We start from the raw sequence: 20,176 nt of genomic DNA on the forward strand, positions 1-20,176 counted from the left end.
CAGGGTTAAAATTATTGAACATGTATTACAAATTAAAAGCATATCTTGAATAAGCTGAATGGCAACAATGGTCATACTTGTTCCTGAAATGCAACTAGCCCATTCACTGCAAAGCTATTTGGCATTTGATAAAGTTCTAGTGTGTCTTAATGATTATTAAAATTCACTTTTAATCTTAATAGTTCTGTAGTTGTAAAATCATTTTGAAAAAGAGAACAGTTTCTTTGAGTCTGAGATCTTTCACTATAGTATGCGGATAAGGTATTTGTGGAGAAGGAGTTATTGAAACATTTAAGATAGTTAAGAACAGCTTGCTAGATTTAAATTTCAAATATGCCTCATGAATTAATAATGATTGCAAAAATATCTATTGATACAAATCACTCACTTCTATTGGTTTAAAGTCACCAAATCTTCTTTACTCACCATGAAAATATATGCAAAACATGCATCAATTAACAAAACTCTTCAGAAGAAATTTCATCTCCAGAAATATATCACGATATTTAATGTTCTGATGCAGAGATTGCACAACATACAGTGTAGAAAGAATACAAAATAAGATACAGAAAATGCATCAAGGTAGAAGACCATGCTTTAGATATATTTGCATCCATCACGATGAAAGACATGCTGTAGTCTGCATCTTTTCTCTGTGGGATCAAAATGGAGTCCTTTGTAGCAGTGTCTTATCTCTGGACCTTTTTCAGTACAAATATAATAAGTGTCACAAAATTCCTTGTGAGGAATTATTTCACCTTGATGGTGGCATATCACACGAGTGTCATCTTGATCTTCAGATTGAAGAGGAGCAATAGAGCTACTTGACAATTCACTTGTATATTTCATGGAGGAAGGAAGTGAAGAAACAGTGGAAATATGCAACATAGTAGAAGAATGAATTTCTAAAGATTTATCTGAACAGTTAACATTAAATTTAGAGACATCACAAATGGATCCTTCTTGAATATCAACAGATTTGCAAGTTTTTAAAAAAGCAAATATTAAGCAGTGAGGAGGTGTAGATGATGTGACCATAGTGGAAGGAATTTCACTTTGGAGTACAGATGACGTGACCATAGCAGAAGGAACTTCACTTTGGAGTGTTGATGATATGACCACTGTGGAAGGAATTTCACTTTGGGATGTAGATAATTTGACTGCTGTAGCAGATGTTTCATTATGTGATGCAGACTGTTTGTCTATGATAAAAGGAGTTTCTGAAATATTTAAGATAGTTGAGATAGACTCTGTCAAGTTAGATATACTAGTGACTGTGGAGTGTGAAAATGAACTATTTACGATATCAGTAAAAGTTGAATCATTAACCATAAGATTATATGTCTCTGTTGATGTGGTTTCTGATGAAGCTGAAGTGTTTAAATTATCCATGGAGTGGACTGAAGTGGAAATATGTGACCTTTCATACATATTTGATGAGGTTGAGAAAGCTTCTAAAGTTATATCAGAACCAAGTGATACTACCATACTATCATTTTCTTTGCCATCTTCTGAGAAGCTGTTTGTTTTTGACATAAAAGTACTTATGAATGAGTAAGAAGTGGGCACTGCTGTATTGGAAAGAGTGGATGAAGCAGCAGAACTCATGTTGTGAATAGTTGGTGCTTTGGTGGCATAAAAAAAAGGTAAAATATGGAGTGGGTGAAATCCAATTCCATCTTTCACAGCAGCCAAGAGAACATTTGGAGTACCACATATTCCACGAAAATCATCCATATCTATGGACTGTACTGCAACTCCACCATACTTTTGACGACGAAGGTAATGCATCTAAATATATAAACAAAACTGTAGTTTAATTAATTTTAATTTTAATTTATGAGTCCTGAGCAGTGAAAAATTTGAAATAAATTTTTAGCTTTATGAGTGTGCAAGTATACACATGCATATATGTGTATACTTGCACACATTCTTTTAATTCAAATAATAGAAATACAATATAAAACAACAGGATCACACTAGTGCAGAATTATAGGCTGTTTCAAAGGGGAGAAAATGTTCTTTTCTCTGTTGGTTGTAAGACAATGTTTGGTTTCCAGAGCAAGTTTTTAGTTTATCTAATCCTTATTTCATCTATGACACTGACACTGACGTAATTATACAATCACATGTGTACCATAGTAGACAATTATTTATAGTACAAATAATATATCTATCATGGATTCCATGGGCAGTTCCACTTACAAAATCTCAAGATTCCTGTCTAATCTTTTCCATCCTCTCATTGTCTACTAACATTCTTTGATAAAAAAATTCCACACAATTTTGTACAAGAATACAACCCATTAAACTGATGTGTTCAGATATGATGGTGAGTTTTGACATTGCCTTCACAAAGATCCCTCATACTAAACCAACCAACAGAAATTCTAGCAGACATGGTGGACCTGTTCAAATTCGTAATCACATCTCGTTATTTCATGTGGAAAGAACTATACCAACAACTGGAACGAACTGCAATGGGCTCATAACTATCACCTAGCCTAGCAAACTTTTATCTGGAACATCTGGAAAAAGAATCTTCACTCTCAATACAAAACTATTTGGCTATGATACATAGATGATGTATTTGCAGTTTGGAACCACACAGAACCAGAGCTCCACTCATTTCTACAAAATATCAGTAATTTGCATTCCCAAATTAAATTTATGTTGGAAAAAGAATCATTAAAAGGAATTTTCTTTCTGAATGTACATATTCATTGAAGCCTGGATGGATCATTTTCCACCGAAAACCATTTACAGGATGAATATCAGCCCATCATCCATCTCAAAAGTACAGGAGCATAAAATCCTTAGGATCCAGAGCACACAAAATTTGTTCCTTGGAGGAACTGCTCAAACAAGAACTGGAAACTATCAAATAAACAACTTCACTAAATGGATGGAATCCAAGAACAGCACAATATAATTAACACTACTTCTAGACAGTATCCTTGAGAAGAAGCAGAACTCCACGATACTCCCATACCTTACATCAAGGACATCTCAAGGAGTCAAGCTTTTTCCCAATATCATTAATTGTGGGGAACCACTAGTGACTTTCCTCTTCTGGGATATTGCTCTTTCATACATAACTTGCTGATACCTATCATATATCTAATTTCCAATCCAGTGCACTAATCTGTTATCCATTCTGATTTAATTACAAGCTTGTCATATGGCAATCTATCAAAGGGTATATTTGCAAAATCTAAATATACCACTGTATGCGTTTCTCTTTAGCAAAAACCCCTGCTGTTGTCAACCTAATTCTGAATCTTGGTGTTCACTAACCTTTCCAACACACTTTCCAGAACTCTTATCCCAAACCATTATTCTTATCACCTCCTTCAAGTAGTGAAAACAATTTTGTACTTTTTTCACTCCTTCGAAACTCAACCCAGTGAACAACTTATATTAAACTTTCTTCCACATTTCTATTATTGACACATTCCCTTTATTATTATTCTTGTAGACAGGCTTATATGTTGGTTATGCATTACTAAATCACTTAAGGAATTGAACAATGTAGATACGAATATAAATTAAATTATACTTTAATAAATATTTCCGATATTTCGGCAACGTCACGTTGCCATCTTCAAAAGGAACTTACGAAAAAAGGCTCGTGCACGTAGGCAATACAACACAGTAACTGGGAATGAAGAGATGAAGCTATTGTTCTCCTAAAAGTCCTGATGGTGCCGTCTAGCGGGCTAAGGGTGTTCTTGGCCGTTGGGCTGAAGGTCTGTTGATGTAAGCCTCCCAAATTTGGGGCAGTCGCATACAACCAAATTTGTTGAGGTTTGGAGAGTTTTTTAGGGCTGAGGCTGATTCCATAAATAGTCTTTCGAATTTGTATTTGCTACGGTGTATTACTGTAGCTTTCTTCCACCGTATTCTGTGGCGTGTATCCAGAGCATGGTCTGCAAGACCAGAATGGCTGTACTTGTGAAAACGGATGTAGTCCTTGTGTTCAGAAATCCTGATATTTGCTGTCCTGCCTGTTTGGCCAGAGTAAGACAGTTTACAACTGCAAGGGACCTGGTATACACCAGATAGGTCTAGGGGAAGTGGTTGGTCTTTAGTGGAGCGGATAAGGGATGCCAATTTTCTGTGAGGCCTGTAACAGGAGGTCAGGTCATGTTTTTTTAAGATTTTGGTAATTTTTTCAGAGGTGCCTCAGATGTAGGGAATGGTGATGGATTTAGAGTAATCCTTGTTGTGGAGGGGGGCTGTGGTTTGTAAGTTTTAATATTTTTTGGATTTTTTCGGGGGGGGGGGGTAGCCATTGGCTGAGAAAGTGTTGAGGATGTGATTTAGTTCAGTGTTTAGGGCCATGTCGTTAGTTTAGCCCTGTTGTATAGTGTTTTCACCACTCCATATTGTTGTGGGGGGGGGGGGGATTGTTGGTGAATGTATCTGCCTGTATGGGTGGGTTTCTATAAACTGAGAAAAACAAGGTTCCATCAGGCTGGCAGGTGACTAGTGTGTTTTAGAAAGGGAGGCTGTTATTTTCCTCTTTTTCCAGGGTGAACTTGATTCTGGGGTTGGTTGTTTAAGTGTGTTAAAAAGGAGAGGAGTGTTTCAGAGCCATGTGGCCAAATAGCGAACATATCTGAAACACTCCTCTCCTTCTAACAACCAACACCCCAGAATCAAGTTCACCCTGGTAAAAGAGGAAAAAAAACAGCCTCCCTTTCCTAGACACACTAGTCACCCACCAGCCTGATGGAACCTTGGTTTTCTCAGTTTATAGAAAACCCACCCATACAGGCAGATACATTTACTTACAGTTGTAAACTGTCTTACTTTGGCCAAACAGGCATGACAGCAAAATCTGTTTTCACAAGTACAGCCATTCTGGTCTTGCAGACCATGCTCTGGATACACGCCACAGAATACGGTGGAAGAAAGCTACAGTAATACACCGTAGCAAATACAAATTCGAAAGACTATTTATGGAATCAGCCTCAGCCCTGAAAAACTCTCCAAACCTCAACAAATTTGGTTGTATGCGACTGCCCCAAATTTGGGAGGCTTACATCAGCAGACCTTCAGCCCAACGGCCAAGAACACCTACTTAGCATGCTAGAGGGCACCATCAGGACTTTTAGGAGAACAATAGCTTCATCTCTTCATTCCCAGTTACTGTGTTGTATTGCCTACGTGCACGAGCCTTTTTTTGTAAGTTCCTTTTGAAGATGGCAACGTGACGTTGCCGAAATATTGGAAATATTTATTAAAGTATAATTTAATTTATATTCGTATCTACGTTGTTCAATTCCTTAAGTGATTTAGTATTATTATTATTGTTCAGGACCTCCATGGAGTCACAAGACTCCATGGAGGTCCTGAACAATAATAATAATACTAAATTAACATATTGCAAAAATCACTATTTTTGCAATATGTCCCTCCTAAACTTCAAGTTTTATTCATCATGACCTCAAGATCCCTTGCTTCCTTTATTTCGTCTAGTGCAGTTCCACCAATAGATTATGCAGCTTCCCATTGGTGGATCCCAAATTTCAAGACCTTATATTTAGTTACCGTCCACAAATCCTTGTACCCTACATCATCTGTTCAGGAGTACAGATGATGTACCCCTGAAGGCTACATCAATATACCTGGAAACAACTGAAAGGGAAAATCAGATCAGAATACAGGAAGCCTTTCCTGGTTGGGCTAGCAGCTTGCTAGAGAATGTTAAACTCAGTTGCTCAAAGAAACCAAAGTTTAAAAGACTGGAAGGCTATATTGGAATTGACCCAGAAAAAAACAGATCTAAAAGAGAAACTACTGAGATTGACATCTGGAATGTACAATCTCTGACAGGAAAAAAAGAATTAATTTGAACATTATACAAAATAGAAGTTGAAAATCATAACATTCAAATTTGTTCAGTATTGGAAACAAAGAAAAAAAAAGGCAAAGGAATCAAGCAAATTGGAAATTACAGTAATCCCTCGATTAGCGCATCGTTTTTTTTTTTTCGATACCCAAATTCAATTAGTGTGCCCATATACATCTGAAAAATAAATGTTACAGATTTTAAAAATTTTTTATGTATGCATTTTTATGGCTAACTATTTTAAAAAAATCACTCACCAGAATGAAATAAAATAATTTAGTTATCGATTTAAAACATTTTACAAAGTTATTTTTAATGGCATACTACACTACTTCCATGTCTACTATGTTCCAAATTTTTACCACCAAATACAACTTCTCTCATACAACCTATGGACCAGGGGATTATCGCAAGCTTTAAGGCATACTTAGCCCACTAAGTATGCCTTAAAGAGAAGAACATTTAAACAGGCAATAGAAGCAACATCTGGTGAGAATTATATGACATTAGTAGAATTCTGGAAGAAATTTAATGTTAAATCTGCTATTGAAAATATTCATCAATATTGGAATGAAATTACTGCTAGCAATATGCGAGCCATTTGGAAGCACATTCTTCCACATTGTGCAAAAAATTTTGGAAGCTTTTCAAATGAAATGGATAATGTTGAGGAAATTGCCAACATTGGGCCTGAACTGGGTTTGATGAGATTGACAATGATAACGTCCAAGAGTTAATTAAATCTCATTCTGAAGAATTGTGTGATTCCGACCTGCTAAATTTAGATGCACAGCGGGAAGATCCTGAAGAATATGAAGAAAATTTAACCACTGATAGCCAAAAGAGATTTCACAGAAACAAGAAACAATTTGAAAATATTTTTCGTACAATCAAAGTTTTTAAGCAGCAATGCTTAGAGGCTGACCCTGATGAAGAGAGAAGCAGTAAAATTTGCAGAAGAGTAGAAGAGGCAATAGGACCATATACCGTCGGTTGTCTAAAAAAAAAGAAACAAAATGCCCGCCAAACTACGTTAGCTCAATTCTTCGTTAAGAAGTATTGAAGTCGAATAATAAAATTTATATTCGAATATGTTTTATTGTCTTTCAGCTTCATGGTTTTCCTTTAACTAGGCCCTGGGACATACCTTAATTCTTTTATAAAAAAATTAAGGTTCTAAAAAGAAATTTGAGGAATGAATTATATTTTTTCCCATAGGGTTATCATATTCGATTAATGCGCCTGTTCTAAGGAACGCATTGGGCACACTAATCGAGGGATTGCTGTACATATTAATATATAATGGAGTAGAAAAGCATTAAAAAAGTATCTAAAGCAGTTGGAATAATACATAAAGATATAAGAGAACAAATACAAGAATACAATTATATATCAAGCAGAATACTAGATTTAAAACTAAAGAAAGGAGGGGGGGGGGGGTGCTTAAATGTTATTAGTGTATATACTCCTGAGGAAGGGAAACCAAAACCTAAAATAGAAGAATTTTATGAAGATCTTCCAAATGTAATAAACAAAATAAAATGGAATATGTAATAATAATGGGAGATTTAAATGCAAGAATGGTCACACAATTATTCCAGGTATATGCCAAAGATTTAATGAAGAAATAATCAATGAAAATGGAATAAATCTGCTCCAGTTTGGTATGTGAATAATGAATTAAGAATAAATAATACATTCTTTGATCATAAAATACAACCTAAATAACATGGGAGAATACTAGAGAACAAAAGTCTATAATTGGTTACATTAGAACTAATAAAGAAATCATACCAGAAAAAAATGTTGATATGAGTTCTAATATCAACAGATATTAGAACTATCAAAGAATAAAACAAATCATAACACACCGAGAAGAACAAAATACAAAATAGAATTACTCCAGGAAGAAAGTACTTATACCAGAAAAGATTGTTAGATAAATTGGAAACATTAAAAGACAAAAACAAACTGTAGAAGAAAAATGGACAGCCTTTAAAGACATTATATATGAAGCAGTAAAAAATGCATTAAGGGAAAAATTAATACAAAAACCAAACAAAGATAGACCACCCAACCAGCCACAAGAGTCAAATATATCAAAAATATACGCTTTTATCCATATCATTTTTTCTATAATATAATATCCAAAGGTTATACCGACTTCAGTGGATGCTTCACATCCATGTAATAATGGATGTACGTATACCCATCCAGGCAGGTATGCTGGTTAACGGATAAAAAGATTAGTAAAAGAAAAGAAAATTGCATTTCACAGATATCTACAAAACAAATTAAATATCTCAATTTATGAAAAATATAATATTATACAAAATAAAGTAAACATGAAAATTAAACATAAGGAATAGCTACTCCAAAGAATTAGAACATGACTTTTATGGTATGCAAAGAAGAATCTGGAGAACAATACAAACTCAAAAGAAACAACTAAATGAAAGTATAAGCTCACAGATCTTAGACTGGATAAATTGAGAGCATTTTCAAAATCTATACACAAAATAACTTATCACTGAAACAAAGATAAGTTTTATATTTTTGAAGAATTGCATGCATTTCACTGAAAATTTGTTTAATTAGTAATACTGAGAATGAATGTGTATTAATTAAAGAGGTTGTTAGTAGGGTAGAAAATTTTGCATATAACAGTTAACAAAGGCAAAAATGGCAGCAAGGACAACCAGACACATGGCTCAAAAATTGAGTGTGTTTGAGATATATGGATTTTACTAAGATGCTTCATTGTTGGGAGTGTGATATGTATATGTGGGTGAATGTTGCAGATATGTTTGTTGAAAGATTAAACAAAATAAGTGAGGGGTGAGAGTCTGCATAAAGTGTGAAATATTAATGGACTGCATTGATTTGAATGAAAGTTGTGAATTGAGACTGAAAAATATCAGATGAAAGGTGAAAATCAGTGAATGGGTGCAAGACTGAGAATGGCAGCCAGAAAAATGAGCACGAGAATATGAGTGTGGAGAATGTGATAGTGAATGTGGAATGATTGAAATAGAAAAAAGCATAAACATGGAAGCAGAAGTCAGCCTTACTGATGGTGCCAGAGCTGATGCCACCACAAGAATGGGAAGAAGAAAAAAAAGCTTGACTGACAGAGCAATAGCAGGAATGATTGCTGAAATGCAAGAAGCGAAGAATGAAATTATTAAGATGAGAAATGAAATGAAGAATATACAAAATGAAATTGGATGTATGGTAGATATGAATGAAGGTGTGTGAAAGAATAAAATGAAAGATAGTGGAGAAAAAAAATGAAGCAGCAAATGACTCAAGAGTAGTACTATATGGAGATTCTATTTATAAAAGGTGTGGTGGATGAGAGAGTGCACAAGATCTGCTTTCCAGGAGGGAGGATGAACAGAGTGACTGAGGTGCTGGATATGAGAAGAAAGCATGCAAGAGAGTTGGTGGTTGTAGTTGGAATGAATGATTTGGTTGGGCATAGGGGGAATGCAAGGATGGATATCAGGAGATTATTGAAGAGAATGAAAGACAACAGTGTGGCAGAAAGAGTAGTTTGTATATTGCCCAGGTATGACAATGATGAGTTGCAGCAGAGAGCAAAGATCTTGAATGGAATGTTAGCAGAAATGTGTGAAGAGAAAGGAGTGAAATTTGTGAATGTGTGGGATGAGTTTGAGGAATGAATGGAACTATCTAAGAGTGATGGACTGCATCTGAATGGTTTGGAGTGAGTCACCCTGAAAGACTGCTGCTGAAAGAAATGTAATAAGTGATGCAAACATGGTATCAGTGGAAGTCAGAGATGATGTAAATGAACAGAAGAGTAAACTAGGTAAGACCAATATGAATGGAGATGAGAATGTGAGAACAGGAATGCAAGTTAAACAGGGAGACCCAGTATAAGGAGAGTGGATTTTGAAAGCAGGTGGATAATGAATGCATGTATGGAGATGGTCAGCATAGGAATAGAACAGCCTGGAATTATGTGGGTAGTTGAGTTTAGGAGGGAGTATATGGGACAAAAGGTAAGGGTGGGCAGAAAGCATGGAGAAGTCACAGATGAGGGGCCGCATGGGTAGGGCTGGTTATAGACCAAGAAATGAATTGTTATTTTTATTTACAAATGCCAGGGGTATCAGAAATAAGGGATATGAAAATATTGCACTGACTGAGTTTATTTGTCCCAAAATAGGTGGAATAAGTGAAACATGGTTGGATAGGAATTGAAATGGAAGGATATGGTGTATTTTTGTGAGTGGTTTTGAAGCAGTAAGGCATGAAGTGGAAGTTGAGAGAAAGATATTTGGTTGGGTGTTGCTACAGAGAGTGTGGAGGACAGAGATAAAGAAATGTATAGGCAACTTGGCATAGTAAGCAAAAGAAGGATAACCATTATGAATGATTTCAATTACAGCAATATTGATTGGAATAAAATGAGATAGCATCTGGGAATAAGCAGAATGAATTTCTTGAGTTCTTAAGGGGCAACATGCTTAGGCAGTATGTAATGAAGGGGACATGAGAATTAATGTCTTAGATCTGGTAATATCATCAGAGGATGTGATTGTAAATGGAGTGGTCTAATCTTTCCCTGGTTGGTGAGAGTAACCATGAAGTGATCACTTGGGTTGTAGATGTTCATATGAGAACTTCTGTGAAGAAAGAATACATGTGGAACTACAAAGCTGGTGATTATGAAAGGCTTAGGAGATAACTGCAAGCTATACATGGATAGAGGAGTTGAGTGCAAAGGAGGCAGATACTGCTTGGGCACTGATCAAGAGTTATTTAACAACAGCAAAGTCTGAGTGTATCCGAAGGTGAAAATGCTAAATTAGGTAGGAGTGAAATGGGTGAATGAAGAGATTAAGCATGAAATCTGGAAGAAGAGGGCACTGTGGAGGCAATACAACATGAATGTTGATAATAATCAGTTGCAAGATGTGTACAAAGAGAAGGCCAGGAAGGTGACTCATTTGTTAAAGACGGCAAAAGTGCGGTATGAGATGAAATTAGCCAATCAAGTTTCAGTATGTGGCAAGTAAAAACAAAAATGACTATGGAAGAATGATGCTGGTTGATGACACTGTCAGACTGGTAACCAATGCAGAGGATATAGTTGACGTATTCAACAAGCAGTTTGTCAGTGTATTTTATTCTCATGAAGGCTACATCATGAGAAGCTGGAGTGTAGAGGGTATAGTGGAGGAAGGACTGATGGTGAATGAGCAGGTCTGTGAAGAATTAAATAAGCTCGATATTAATAAGGCAGTAGGAATTGACAATATATCATGCCATGTCTTGAAGGAATGCTCTAGGGAATTAACACAGGGATCTGTTTTGGGACCATTATTGTTTACCTTGTAGATTAATGACATTGGGACTGGCTTATCTGGAGATGTGTAACTGTTTACCAGTGATGCAAAGGTATGAAGAACTATGAGGAGCAGAGCAGATATTGTGGCCTTGCAGAAGGATTTCAATAGACTATGTGAGTGGAGTTGTCAGTTTAGTGTTGCAAAGTCCTGAAATTTGGTAAACAAGGTTGGGATACAGAGTATACAATTAATGGAGAAATTTTGAAGGAGGTGGAAGAGATGAGAGATCTGGGAGTGATGGTGGACAGACTTGAAGTTTAGGGGTCACATTGCTAAAATTGTAAGAACATCGCAATGGATTATGGCAATAATGAAGAGGACATTGCTATGCAGAAGTAAAGAAGCTGTTGTTCCCTTGTATAAGACTTTGATCAGGCCACTACTGTGTGCAGATTTGGTCACCTGGTTTAAGGGGATGTATTGGAGAGTGTCCAGAGAAGGTTTACATAGTCAGTGTCGAGTCTGTGTAATGTTAAATGTGAAGAGAGATTGAAGGAATGTAAGTTGCAGTGCCTTGTGAATAGAAGGAGAGTGGATATGCTTGAGACATATAAATTGGTGAGGGGGTTGTTACTAGATTAATGTGGAGGAGATTTGTCATAGGGTAAAGGGTGACAGGGTAGAACCAGAGGCCATCCCTGGAAGTTTTATATAAGAGGGTGTGAACAATGGAGTGAGTAGCAAGTTTTCTGCATGGAGAGAGTGATTGGTGGGCAGAATGCATTGCTTGAGAGTGTGGAAACTGTGAAAGGATTTCAGGCACAGTTTGATGATCTTTTTGTAGGGTAACGTTTGAAACGGACCTCCTATGATGAGTCCTTTGACTCCACAGAGGTCAGGTGTTAATAATAACAACAACAATATGCTTTATTACCAAGTGAAAAAACTTCCTACAACTTGATCATGCCATAGTAGTCACTAGTCTGTTTCCTTTGTCTATCATAGTTTGGATTCTGCTTTATCTGTAATGTTTCATATCACTTCACAAACTCATTGTTTTGTCAATAAGTGACTGAATGATAGCACAAATGAATAAAATTTTATTAATTTAGAATGCTATAGCACAGTTGGAACAACATGCCTTTTTGTTAGAAAGACTATTCAAATCTATCTAAGATCCAAGGAACATTTTACAGGATTCCTGAATGTGAATTAGGCATCTTGTGTGGATATGGCAGCATTTTTCCTCCTAGACACTGGAATCCTCCCCAGCAATTTTTTACCAGTGAATTCATTATGATGGTGTTTACTACAGTGACAGTTGATGTAGTTTACTTCATTAATAAAAGCAAATAGCCTGCATGTTTGGAGGTTTGGTGGATATAAACATTTGAAAAGTTGTAAAGTTAACTTTAATACATAACATTAACATTTAGTGTTTCAGTTCTAATATCAAACTCATCACCAAATTAACATCAGGAAAGAAAAAAAACATTGCTTTTCTATAATAGATGTGATGAAATAAAAAGTAATCTTTGAAAAGCTTCTGTTTCCTGATCCATATTATTTTAAATAATATAAATACAATATTTATTTTCATAGTGTAAAATATCACTTAACATTGCATGCTGTATGCTTGTGATACTGATTTACAAAGAGATGAGTTGAGAAGGATCAACTGTATTAAAAAAAAAATTTAATTAAAAAATAAATGTATTAATTTAAAAAAATTATTAAAAAATCAATAATATTGATTTACAAAGAGATGAGTTGAGAAGGTTCAACTGTATTAAAAAATTCATGCAAATTAATATATTCAAAATGACTTGCCTTGAATCCAATGCTCTCTTCATCTTCATATCCTATCCATTTGTCCTCACAATAGGCATAGACACAACTGCTTATATCATCATAATTTCTTGTCCACGTTTCATTCTTTAGGTTTTCGCATATCTAAGCACAAATAATTATAAGTTATTTAACAAAAGAAGTTAATTGTAGTAAAATGTACCATTTTCTCCATGTGAGTGAAATGCATCACCTGAAAGTGTGGCGAGTACTGAAACTGTGGATGGGTTTAAGGCACAATTTGATGATCACTTTGCATGAGAGTGTGGACCTCCCACCATGAGATTTGATGTTTAATAATGATAATAATAAAATACTACACATGTATGTGCTGTTTTGAATTAATTTAATTCAAACACATGTTTGTTTTAGATATTTTTTAAATGTTCAGTATTTTAGTATCACCCAACGAGGAATTGATGATTAGTAGACTTGGATTAGGAGATTTGAAAGGCTAACTGATTAGAGGTGAACTAGAGTAGAAGTGATAAAAAGTTATTGTAATGAGAGGAGAGAGAGAGAATAGGAAAAATCATTAATGAGAGGAAGTTGTGAAAGAACAAGAAGCAAAAGTGTTAGAGGAAGGAAAGAAAGAGAGAGAGAGAGAGAATTATGAAGTGGGAGGAAAGAATGAGCACATGTGTGATGTATGGAGATTTAATGATTCATGGTGTGCAGAATAGAATATTAAAGCAGTTCTTTCCTAGTGGAACAATAGAAAGTATGAATGTGGATGAAGTGAGATGAAACTGTGTATGAAGTGATAGTTTGTACAAATGACCCAAGAGTTAGTGTGAATCATGTTGTGAGGTATCTGGGTTGATGCCAGGAATTGTGCAGCAGAAAAGTGTGAGAAAAAAGATAGCAAGTATATTACTCAGATACAGTAATGAAGAATTGAGGAGAAGAGCAGCAATTTGGAATATATAGTGAAATATTAGTGAAAATGTGTCAAAAGATAGGTCTGGAATATGAGAATGCTTGAAGTGCATTTAAAGGTTGAAGAGAACCATATATGAGAGATGGACTGCATTTAAACACAGAAGGATGGAGAAATCTGGAGAGATCACTGTTCTCCAGACATATAAGAGTATTCTGGTGGGAGAGAGGGCACTCCTGTGAGAAGTGGCCTCTTGTGAGGACAATCACTTGGAAGATGGGAGGATGTATGGTATATCACAAAGTCAAATGGAATATGTCCGGAAATAATAATTGGTACAGGAATATCAATAATGCACTGATGTTTCAGTGACACTAAATAACCTCAGTCTGTCAAAAGATTACTGAAATCAGTGAAATGTGTTTGATGGAAGATGATGTCCTGAAAGGAATAGAATTAGAAGGATATAGCATATTTTAGGAAGACTAAACAGGATTCTGGAGTGTTATTTATAAGTGATAAGTTGTGTCCTCTCTGAGTAGAGTATTTGGAAGAAAACAGTACTAATGACTTTTTAAACAGGCAGGACAGAATATTCAGAGGAATGTTGCTTATAAGCCAGGGAATACAGAAGGTGATGAATAGGAAATGATTAGACAGATAAGTTTGGGAAATATAGTGATAAGAGAACAGAATTTCTAATTTTTGAGGGTAAAATGGCTTATGCAACATATAGTAAAGGGAGCATGAGAATGAAGAGGCAAAACTCTTTATTTGGTCCTAGTATCAGAGAATTTGATTTTGACCGAGATGTCTTTGTTCCAAGTTGGTGAGAGTGATCATGTAGTTTTGACTTTGAGGATGAACAGACATGCATAAATATCAAGGAGAAAGGAATAGGTGACAATAATATTCTTAGAAATCAGCCTAGGGCAGTTTCATGGATGGAAGAATTGGAAGGGAAAGATATTAGCTGTGCATGGAATCTAGATAAGAGATATTTATCAGTAGCAATGACCTATTGCATACTCCTAAGTGAAAAAGACAACATGATTTGGTTTAAAGTGCATAAGCAGAAACTGCAGATGAGAAAGAAGTTATAGAAAACAGTTTAAACAAAGGGATGGAGAGAAGTTGAATAAGGAGTATAAGAATCAAGCCAGGAAAGTAGCTAGTAGTAAGAAAGACAAAAATGGAATATGAAAAGAAATTAGTACTGCAATCCAATAAAAATGCAGATGACATAGTAGAGTTATTTAATGATCACTTCATTAGGATATTTCACTCTGGAAAAATAAGTTTTATTTCAAAAGGGATTAGAGAAGGTTGAAGGTTTAGAAGTGCATAAGGTGAATGCATTTCAAATACAAGGTACTCTAGAAGTCAATAAGGCAGTGGGAATTTATAGTATTTGCCATGTGTTTTAAGAGAATGCAGAAATGACAGCTCCATTGACAGTTCTGCACAATCTCTTAAAACACATGCAGAACTGACAACTTCATTGATGTGGCTCTTCAATGAAAGTTTAGCTACTAGAAAAGTGCCAAAGAATGGAAGGAAAGTAACATAATAATGCAACGACATAAGGTAGTGGTAGAATGGGGATGTCACACTATAGACAGCAGTCTGCATTTCTTCTGTAAGTTGTTATGATTTTGGAGAAATTTAGAGATTGTGTACAAAACTTGGCAAACAAGGTAATATCTGAGAATCAGCAGTGCATTTAAGGGGCACTCTTGTTTCAGTAATCTGCATGCCTTTGAAACTAATGTAACTAGAGCGCAGTCGATGAGGAAAGGCAGAGCATCAAGGAACAGAAAGAACACAAGTGGAATTTCACAGACCTTAGTACCTTTGGTTTAACCTTTATGTGAATGATATTGTCATGGGACTGGAAGGAAGTCTTCAGCTGTTTGCAGATGATGTAAGCTTGGAAGAGTTATTAGTATAGTACTGGTGTTGTGGTTCTTCGGGAGGATTTGAATAACTTGGGCAGGTACATAAAATGAATGAATGAATATGGAAGAGAGTTATCAGTTTCATGCAACTAAATGTAATATATTGAAATCTGGGATTGCATAATATATTAGCAGAGCTATGCTAGAGAAAATGGAGGAGGCAAGGGATCTTTGGGTGATTGTTGACAGAAATTTGAAGTTTAGGGAACATATTGTGAAGGTGACAAAAGTAACTTAGAGGATTTATGCAATAGAAGGATATTGACCAGTAGGAATAATAGAGTGGTGATTTCAATCTATAAAGACCTCATCAAATCATATCTGGATTACTGTGCTCAAATCTGGTCATTGAGATTATTATTATATTATTGGAAGTGATCACCATTTAGTCTTGAGAAGAATAAAATTGAATTTCATATTGAAAAGAAGAACATGTAAGAAAGGTTTAAAGCGAATAGAAGTTGAGCAGCTCTCAGATATAAACTGTAGACTAAAATACACAAACATCATTCAAGAAAAAAATGAAAGAGTTTGAGAACAGGAACCAAACCTTGGAGATTCAATGGCAAGCCCTGAAGAAAACACTGATTGATTCAGCCAGAGAGGCATGTGGTGAGGTTATCTGCAAGGATAGAAAAAATCAGAACTCCATGGTGGCCACAGGAAGTTAAAGAAGCAGTGAAGGAAAAGAAGAAAGCATATCAAAAGTTCCTGGCAAATATGTCAGCTTATGCTCTTAGAGAATACAGAGACAAATGTAAGAAAGCTAAACACTGTGTAAAACTAGCTAAACAAAAGTCATGGGAAGAATTTCATAAGAACACAGAAAAAAATATCAAGAAGGTGGCAAAATATTCTGGAGGTTGAGAAATGGAAGAAAGAGTGCTGTAAAAGGAATTAGAGATGATAAAGGTGACATGAAAACTGGAGAAAAAGATATCCTTAAAGTATGGAGTAATTACTTCAAAAAATTGCTAAATGAAACAAGCAGTGATCGAGTTATCAAGTTAGATGATAACACAGTGGTAAAAAACAATCAACAGGGATGCGGTCAGGAATACATATCCATACTTGAAGTAGAAAAAGACATCAAAGGCCTGAAATGTGGAAAGGCAGTAGGAGTAGATGATATTCAACCAGAAATGCTCAAGTATGGAGGTATAAAAGTCTTACAGTGGCTGCACTGTATAGTTCAGAAGGCCTGGACAGAGGGATGAATTCCAGATGATTGGAGTAGAGCTCTCATAGAATCCATATATAAAAAGAGAAATAAAACTGAATGTGAGAATTACAGAGGTATTTCTATACTGAGTGTTTCTGGTAAGATTTACACAAGTATACTTGAGTTGAGAAGGATTGTGGAAGAGAAACTGAAGAACAAGCTGGATTCAGGCCAAATAGAGGCTAGATCAGATTTTCACTTTATTATAAATAGTTGAGAAATAATGGGAATATAACAAAGATCTGTATTTAAATTTTGTAGATTTGGAAAAGGCATATGACAAGGTGCAAATAGAGAAGCTATTCAAAATGCTACAGTTATATAGTATCAATGGGGCGTTATACCAAGCAATACTTAGTCTTTATTTGAGTTGTAAGTCAGCAGTTAGAAGTGAAGGAAGTACAGGAGGATGGTTTAATGTGAAATCTGGTGTCAGACAAAGATGTACATTATCCCCTCTGTTATTCATTATCTATATGGATCACATTATGAAAGAAAGTGATATTAAACCTGATATCAAAATTGGAGATTTAATGTCAGCTCTTTGCTTTACGCAGATGATGTTATACTTCTAAATAAATCTGCTACAAGTTTGCAAGATTCCCTGATTAAATTGAATAACTGTTGTAATAGATATGGTATGAAGGTCAGCATTAAAAAAAGACCATGAAAATAGGCAGAAACATTGAAAATATCCACTGCATTGTGAATGGAGAACCTATAAAACAACTAAACCATTTCAGCTACTTAGGCAAGATTTTTAGCGAAGATGGTAAATTAAATATGAAAATAGACAACAGAGTCAACAAAGGTGGTATGGCAGGAAGTCAACTGAATAAATTTATATGGAATAGGAGAAAAATTAATCAAAACACTGAATTTGCTGTATACAAGATAGTGTTCAAACCAATTTTAACTTATGTATCTGAGAGCTGGGTTAGAAGAAAACACTTGACCAAAGACTAGAGACCACAGATATGAGAGTTCTGAGAAAGATTAGGGGCATGAACAGATGGCATCAATGCAATATCATATTAAAAATGAGGATATTAGGAAAGAACTTGACATTGTCAGCATCCAGGAATGCATTAGCAGAGCTAATCTCAGGTGGTTTAAGAGTCACTTAAGCAGAATGAGAGAGGAAAGATTAGCAAAACAAGTGTTCTCTGCTATCTGGAAAAAGACCCAGGAGAAGACCAAGATATAGGTCGATTGATATGGCAAAAAGTGCCGTAGAAGATAGAAATATAAGATCTGATAATGTTGGAGTCTTGACAGGTAACAGACTGATTTGGAGGAAAATTGTAGATTATTGGAAGTTAGTAAGGATGTAAATTTTTCATGTAGTACTATCATATTCTGTACACCTCTTGAGGGTACATGGCAGGAATTTCATGATGATGATGATTGCACGAGCACCTCCATGGAGTCCTAAGACTCATCATGGGAGATGCAAAATATCAGCACCTCTCCTTGAAACCATTAGCAGATAAAGCACTCACAACTAATTCAGGAAACCCATTCTATTCGTTCACCGTTCTCTTTAAGTGAAAAATCTAGTCCTCATACCCTTGCTAACTACACTCTTACCCAATTTCCAGGGATGACCTCTTGGTCTGCCCCCTGTAGGGAGGCCTCCATAGCTCAGTCAGTTTCAATGATGCTCTTTGGTTGGAAAGATCTGGGTTCAAATCCTGTCTAGGACGTGAAGAACCCTTATCAGGTCTTTTCAACTGAAAATCTCATACAGAGGAGGACATTTTTTTTTTCCCGGAAAGAGGTGTTTCGTCCCTCAGAACAGGCAAACTGGCCATTAGAACACAAGCAATTAACATACATAATACACTGGCTTCATAGCCCTTGAGTTGATTCCACTGCAAATTTAAATAAACCAAACCTCTAGCCAAGTCCTGAAGCATTTCCTGCATCAATCCTATAAAATCCTTTAAGTAACTTAAATGTTTCTATCATATTCCACATCCTTTTTGCCTATCAAACCAACTTTTGCAATCCACAAATCCTCATAGGAAGCATTCCACAGGCCACTCACCATCTCAGTCACTTGCCTCTGGATCCTCTCCACCACTTCCTTGTTCCAAAGAAACCAACCCTGGTGACCAGACCCAAGCATAGTAATCCAGATGTGGTTGCATCAAGGTTTTATAAAGAGGAAGGATAACTCCCTTATTTCTGCTTGTTATTGTATTCTTCAATAACCAAGTAATCCTGTGAGCTACTCTGGTTACTTTAGTAATATGCCATCTAAATTTCAACTCTCTATCTACTACCACCAAAATTCCTGGCTTCATCAATTTCCTGGAGCACAGTTCCCTCAATATGATATGCAGCTTGTAATCTTTGTATCCCAAAATGCATAACTTTACATTTTTTCACATTAAATTGACATTCATTATGTTTTTCCCAAACAGTTAGCCTCTCTAAATCATCTTGCAAGTTCTCTACGTCACCTTGATTAACTGCCCAACTTTGCATCATCAACAAGCAACTGAATATCTCCTTTCAAATTATTTCTTATATCATTTATGTACAATTTAAACAGCAGTGATCCAAGACCTTGCAACACACTACTAGTCACCTTCCTTCTCCTGGATTCTGCTCCTCCATATACTATTTTTTGGTATCTGTCCATCAGCCCTCCTTTTATCCATATCACCAGTTTGATATCCATCCCCATTGGTCATATGCATTTGCAAAATCCAGCAGTATCATCATGTAACTACTTCCTTTATCCAACTCAGCTGTCACTCTATTATAATAGTTAGTAGATTACTAATAGAGTATAATGTTCTTATCTACCCATTCCGGAATTCATTTGTCTAATTTTTCCAGTACTTTTACCACTGTTTCTGAGAAGATGAACTGGCAATGCCTTTGACTTGCCTGCTTAATTTAAGTCTCAGCTCTGGCAAAGTCCCAAGAGAGTGGAAATAGGTCAAAATAATTCCTTTGCATAAAGGAGAATCTGTCTGTGGCAGCAAATTATAGACCAATCCGGAATTCATTTGTCTAATTTTTCCAGTACTTTTACCACTGTTTCTGAGATACTGATTGGTTAATAATTCCTTTGCA

At 35.7% G+C, this 20,176-nt stretch overlaps 1 protein-coding gene across 2 annotated transcripts in view; it reads right to left on the minus strand.

Annotated features, from left to right (window-relative positions):
• Positions 1-397: 397 nt before the first annotated feature.
• Positions 398-20,176, minus strand: part of LOC150098570 (uncharacterized) — a 132,028-nt gene continuing 112,249 nt past the window's right edge. For both annotated transcript variants that reach the window (XM_090404812.1, XM_090404811.1), the window contains exons 8-9: positions 13,009-13,131; positions 398-1,791 (exon numbers count right to left, since the gene is read on the minus strand). In XM_090404812.1, the coding sequence (XP_090260938.1) occupies positions 598-1,791; positions 13,009-13,131 (1,317 nt within the window). In that variant the 3' untranslated portion in view covers positions 398-597. The remainder of the gene's footprint in view (positions 1,792-13,008; positions 13,132-20,176) is intronic.

This window comes from Typopeltis vanoorti, chromosome 15 (genome assembly GCF_054136105.1).
Source record: "Typopeltis vanoorti isolate ZY-2024b chromosome 15, IOZ_Tvanoo_1.0, whole genome shotgun sequence".
NCBI lineage: Eukaryota > Metazoa > Arthropoda > Arachnida > Uropygi > Thelyphonidae > Typopeltis > Typopeltis vanoorti.